General features: G+C 44.2%; 1 protein-coding gene across 2 annotated transcripts in view; it reads left to right on the forward strand.

The window, feature by feature from the left end:
* Window positions 1-65: 65 nt before the first annotated feature.
* Window positions 66-5,868, forward strand: part of ATAD3A (ATPase family, AAA domain containing 3A) — a 21,119-nt gene continuing 15,316 nt past the window's right edge. The window contains exons 1-7 of one of the 2 annotated variants that reach the window (XM_010010809.1): window positions 66-134; window positions 265-366; window positions 1,747-1,806; window positions 2,161-2,230; window positions 2,969-3,134; window positions 3,856-3,925; window positions 5,820-5,868. The exon at window positions 5,820-5,868 is cut by the window's right edge and continues 125 nt beyond it. In XM_010010809.1, the coding sequence (XP_010009111.1) occupies window positions 90-134; window positions 265-366; window positions 1,747-1,806; window positions 2,161-2,230; window positions 2,969-3,134; window positions 3,856-3,925; window positions 5,820-5,868 (562 nt within the window). In that variant the 5' untranslated portion in view covers window positions 66-89. The remainder of the gene's footprint in view (window positions 135-264; window positions 367-1,746; window positions 1,807-2,160; window positions 2,231-2,968; window positions 3,135-3,855; window positions 3,926-5,819) is intronic. The other variant, XM_010010808.1, reaches the window with a different exon arrangement.

Consider the following 5,868-nt stretch of genomic DNA (forward strand, 5'->3'; position numbering starts at 1 on the left):
CTTACTTAAGTGAAGACCTTTGTACTGTCAATAATCTCCTCCCGTTGTCGATTTCAGGCCATGCAAAAGATGCTCTTAGTCTTGCCCAGATGCAAGAGCAGACCCTGCAGCTGGAGCAGCAAACAAAGCTTAAGGTATGTTGGCACTCATCCTGCATGGTACAGCCAGCCGGCCTCGGGCATTTCTGGAGCGGTTGTCACCAGCATTTCTCCACAGGGTGATGTACTGAGCTCTCTTGTAATGATTCTCTCTGTATCTTGACAGGAGTATGAGGCTGCCATAGAACAGCTGAAGAATGAGCAGATACGGGTACAAGCAGAAGAGAGACGGAAAACACTCAGTGAAGAAACAAAACAGCATCAAGCAGTAAGGGAATGCCAAGTGATGGGAGCCCTTGATTGTGTCCTCCTGTATGGAAAAGGCAACGGTGCATTAATAGCCCCTTTTGGGGATGGGGGTAAGGGGATTGTGGGCAGCCATGGATGTGAGGCAGTTCAGACCCAGCCCATCCGGCTTTGTAATGCTGGGCTTGATTTGTAGTTACCTGTAGCTTTGTTGTACTGAACTCTTGTTACCAAATCCTTGAGGAAACCAGTAGTAGCAGTTACTCCTTGTGTGATCTTTGAAGTTTTCCTAAAGGAACTTTTAGGGAAGTACTGTGGAACATGCTTGTGTCTAACAGCATCAAAGGCTGAAGACTGCTGGCTTATTAAGCATTTGTGTAAGCCTGGACAATGACATGTCTCTCAAGTTGTTTGGATCTCAGTCTTCAGCAGCCTGCCTCCCTATTGCTTCCAAGTTTCATCTTTTAGACTGGAAAAAATACCTTAAGAGAAGAAGTGATGCAAATCTGAGTGATGCAATGTTGGTGCTTTCTGGTATGTTTTAGCACAAGTTACTGAAGTGGCAGTAATAGTGAAGTCAGGGAGATGTAAGTTAGCTTTTATGTGAACAGGTCACGTATGGTGACTTTTTACTTTGAGAGCATAGGAAGTTAGGGGATTGCTTGGTTCTAATTATCTACCTTATGAAGATAACTAAAGCTGTTGGGCACATGTTGGTTTTTACCCCATCAAAGTTTGGACTTTGGACAGGGCTTGCTCAGGAACAGGCTTCACGGGCATCTGCTCTGTTCCTGAGTTACCTCTTGAACTCTTATGATTCACAGGGCATCATTTGAAGTCAGAGCAAGCTTGATCGTGATGTGCTTCTGATGTGCCACACTTTGCAGTTGTTGAGGAGATAACCCACAAGCTGTTCTGCTGGTGGTGTTTGGAGTAGAGACTAATATCCCTTGTAGAGTCCTCTGCTGATGGATATGAGCCCTCAGATCACTTTCAGCTGAGTGTAGATGATGTGGGTTTATTTGCCAGCTGCAGTGGAAAATCAACGAGAGAAATTAATGAGGAACATGAAAACCAAGCAGTAACATCTGACAAGGCAGCATATCTTAACAGTTCTAGTGCATGCAATCACCAGGGTGGGTAAAGTGGTTTAGAACATGAAAAACATGTGCTTTCCTGGTTAAGTAAACATCCTTGTCTGGGCCAGGGAACACTTGTTCGTTGGTTTTATGTCTAATACCTTAAAATGAGGTCAGATTATACAGATTTCTCAGCATATAGGAGTTTTTGCTGCTGGCTGAGGATGCTTTGCCCTGTTCATATTCAAACCTGGGATTATTTTTCATAGGTTCTCTCTTAAATGCCTAATCTTTATATTCTAATGCTCCTTTCTGTTTTGAAGCGAGCCCAATACCAGGACAAGTTGGCAAGACAGCGCTACGATGAGCAGATGCGGCAGCAGGTACGAACTTCCTTCTCCAGCCCAGCTGGGGATGCAGAGGAGCTTGCTTAAGTCAAAGTGGTGATCTGAAGCTGCCCTGTCTTGCTCACCACAACTGCTTGGTACAGTTGCTTTCAGCTGTACTATTTCCTTGGCATCAGCAGTGCTGGCCAGGCAAATCAAAGGTCAGGAATTAGGACAAAGCCGTGAGGAGTGTGGGATTAAGAGTATCAATGAGGGAGATGGGGAGAGGAAGAATGCACTTCAACCTGAGCTTCTTGGAAACATTGGTAGTACTTAAGCTTACCCAAATACCTACTCGACTATATGTTCTTACAACTTTAATGCATCTTCTGCTGACATCTCTGCCCGCAGCAACTTGCTAATGAAGAGAATCTGAGGAAGCAGGAAGAATCTGTACAGAAGCAGGAAGCCATGAGGCGAGGTAAGCTGGTGATTTAGAGTGGGTGAGCATCTTGATCTTTGGCTCCTTGGGACATGTGTTCACTTGTCATATTAACAAGCAATGGTAAGGTAATCAAGTAGCTGGGTGGCCCAGTCAGGATTTCTTGCAGTGATGCTGGAGATGGTGCTGGCTGTGAAGTTCTCATCTCATCTCCTGGGTTGTTCTTGGTTTTCTCATTCGTTCTCCATTCACATCAGCCTTAATGTGTCCCTCGCAATTCCGTGTGTCTGAAGTTCCACAGATTCCAAAATCCTGTTTGGGATAGCTTTTTATAGGCAACTCCACTTTGTTTCTCTTCCTTGCAAGCAGTGTGTGTTATGCTTTGTGTAGTGAAGGACGGCCTTCACTATCTGTAGCATGTCACCCTTCCTCTCTGAAATGATGTTGGTGAGCAGCAGCAGTGCCTAGCACTGTGTTTACCCTTCTCTGTTGCTTCATCCCTTGTGGTCTAGCTTGTCTCTGGCTAAAGTTCACCCTGAACAACTTTAGTGGTCATGAACTTCCAGAGCTGAAGCACGATTATTGTCTTGCAGTGTGCCATCTGGAGCAGGCCACCTATTTGTCTGCTGTAATGCTGTGTGCTGGCTGTCTTCTGGGGGAGGACATTAAGATCTTCAAGTCTGCTGCTATGGCTGTTGTGAAGTAACACCTCTCTTTCACCTGGGGTTAAACGAGCCCAAAAGATTGTCCTCTTCTCTCCTTCCTTGGTTTCTAAAGCCACTGTAGAGCGAGAGATGGAGCTGCGGCACAAGAACGAGATGCTGCGTGTGGAGGCAGAGGCGAGAGCCCGGGCCAAGGCGGAGCGGGAGAACGCGGACATCATCCGGGAGCAGATCCGCCTCAAGGCTGCTGAGCATCGCCAGACGGTGCTGGAGTCCCTCAAGTACGTGCAAGCAGAAGGCCATGGGCTTGTCTTTTCACCTGTGCAGGACCCTGACGTAGGAACCTCGCTGTTTATTCCTCTTAGCTCTGAGGAACAGCAGAAGTTAGTTTGTGCGCACTTGTGCTCTGAATGATGGGAATTCTAGAGAATAGAACAGGAATATGAGAACACTCACTTCTCTTGCTGCATTGTCAACTGAATGTGAACCAAAGAGGCTGTTAGAGTTGTGAATTTTACATAGTTTTTCTAACATTACTTCAAAGCTTATTTGCTAAGATTGAGACTTGGTTACTCTGAAAACTCAGAGTTCTTTCTGTCTCTGAACATGGGCCATAAAGGTATAAAGCAGTTTATATCCAAAGGGGTGGGCTTTTAGGTTTGTAGTTAGCCCATTTTAGATCCTTTGAGATTTTTAATTTAAAAAGCAGCTCAAGAATTAAGTGCCTTTATTACAGATCAGCACCAATAATATATTAAAGAAAGGAATTGATATCATCTTAACGCCAAGTGCTTTTCTGGCTTTAATCCCAGATCAGGTGTAGACATCAGATGATTATCAGTGTATTTGCCATCCTTGTTCATGTTTCAGTTCCCAGGCAAGCCCTCAATGAGCTTTGGCTGGTTCTGAAGAAGATCGTTATAAAGTTCTCTTGTAAATTGTTCCAATTCAGTGTTTGAGATCCCTTTTTCTCCTGCTTGCCTTGCTGTTTGCTTGCCACAGGACAGCTGGGATGCTCTTTGGGGAAGGATTCCGTGCTTTTGTAACAGACTGGGATAAAGTTACAGCCACGGTAAGATTGTGACATGTATCTATAGCTTCCAGGAAAGTCTGTCTGTAAACAAGTGTTAAACTAACTCCAGTCTTTGGAACTTCAGGACATGATCTAAAGCTCCCTTTGCTGCTCATCTCACAACTTTCTTTGTAGCCTTTGTTAGGCTACATCTAATTTTGATGTAGCCTAGAGAGCATTTAGACAACTGTTAAATAAGGTGACGAAAAGCTGGACCACCATCTCTTCGCAGGACAAGAGAGCATGGCAGTGACTTCTTATGGACATTAAGTTGTTTCTTAGTTTACTACTTCCAACAGACTTTCACAGGGAAATACGTTTTGGTATCCTGACTTGTTAAAATGGACATTTTCCTTTAAGTCAGTCACCACCATCTGCTCCACCCTCTGGTTTTAGACACACAGACTGATGATGCAAAAGACACTTTGCCTGAGTGCCCTGGGGAGATCAAGACATGCTTTTAGCAGATCCTTTTGTCATCTGTGGGCTGTACCTGGAATGCCTGCAGCATTCCAAGCCTTTTGCAGATTAGTGCCTGGTGCTTTCACCTGCATATTCTCTTGACCCAGATAGCATTTTCCTGCATTATGGTCATTTTTGCTTCTGACAAGCTCTTGTCTTGTGTATTTGGGACATTTAGCTTAAAAAGCAAGTATATTTTTGGAAAGCAGATAGCACAGCTGGAGCTTTTACTTTCTGTTGCTTTGAGAAATGACTGTAAGGTAAGAATTAGCCAGTTATTTTAGGGTTCCTCTAAACTGGATTTTCAGCTCTTCCTGCCTGCTGCAGGGGCTGATCTTTTCCTACCTCTTTGCCCACAAAGGTTCTACCTAAAGCTTTTTGGGTTTCCTGGAGTTTTTTTAGTGCAGTTCACTTTGCTTACCAGTCAGAAATTCATTCCTTTGCCAGATACTTCATGCTAAATGGATAGGCACTGTTAGCAGACTGAATTTTGGAGTTGGCATAGTAATTGGGTGAATCTCTGTGTGTGAAAGTGAAGTAAGATTCCTCTTTTGGTACAGTCTTAAAGCTGTGTCTTTTAACATGAACGTCAGTGAAGTCCAAAAGGCTGAAATACTTATCTCTGCCTGGATGGATCTGATGTATCAGCCTGTAACTGCTTAGTACTGGATGCCTCTAAAGCAGATGTAAGAGTGCATGAGATCATTGTCATGGTACCTTGTTCTTAGAGGGAGGCTGCTAGAAAGGTGGAGCCTCTTTTGTGTTCTAAAGTGTCTGTAAACCGAGATGAATCAGGTGATCTTATTCTTTGCATCTTGCAACTCACAGTTCTGAATTGTTCATGTTTCCACCCAAAACAAAGGTCATGTCACACATTTAAGCAGAGTGAAACTGAACAGATGGTGTCTCATGGCTTATTGAACAACACCATCCTTGTTGTCCTTGAGGCTTTTGACCTTGATCTGCACTTGTAGTAGAAGTCTGCTTGCTTTAAAAGCCATTGCTGCAGCTTGTTTTGTCTCTTTTGTTCCTAACACTGGAAGCTAAAGCTTCAGCATGATGGGGGATGGTGTTTTCTCATAGGAGGTTTATACTTCTGGCTTGTAGCAAAACCTGATGGTTATTTATATACTATATATATGCTCACTCAGTTAAATGTCTGCAAAGCCACACACATTTGATTAGGGAGTACATACTCCTGGACACATGACTGTGCATTACTTGTGCTTCCTCTGCCTTTCACGCTGCAAGAGCACTACATGCTCTATGAATAGGGACTGTGGGACCTTGACTGAACAGGGATAAAACACCTCATCAGAAATAAACCCCGACTGGTCAGTATTTGTCCTAAATCTTAATTCCCCACCACGGGCCATGTTACACACAACACTTCCCAAGTGTTTTTTCTAATCCTTCCCCCTTTTCTCTGCAGGTGGCTGGCCTAACCCTGCTGGCAGTGGGGGGTTACTCTGCCAGGAATG

This window comes from Nestor notabilis, unplaced genomic scaffold, assembly GCF_000696875.1.
Source record: "Nestor notabilis isolate BGI_N333 unplaced genomic scaffold, ASM69687v1 scaffold13083, whole genome shotgun sequence".
Lineage (NCBI taxonomy): Eukaryota > Metazoa > Chordata > Aves > Psittaciformes > Psittacidae > Nestor > Nestor notabilis.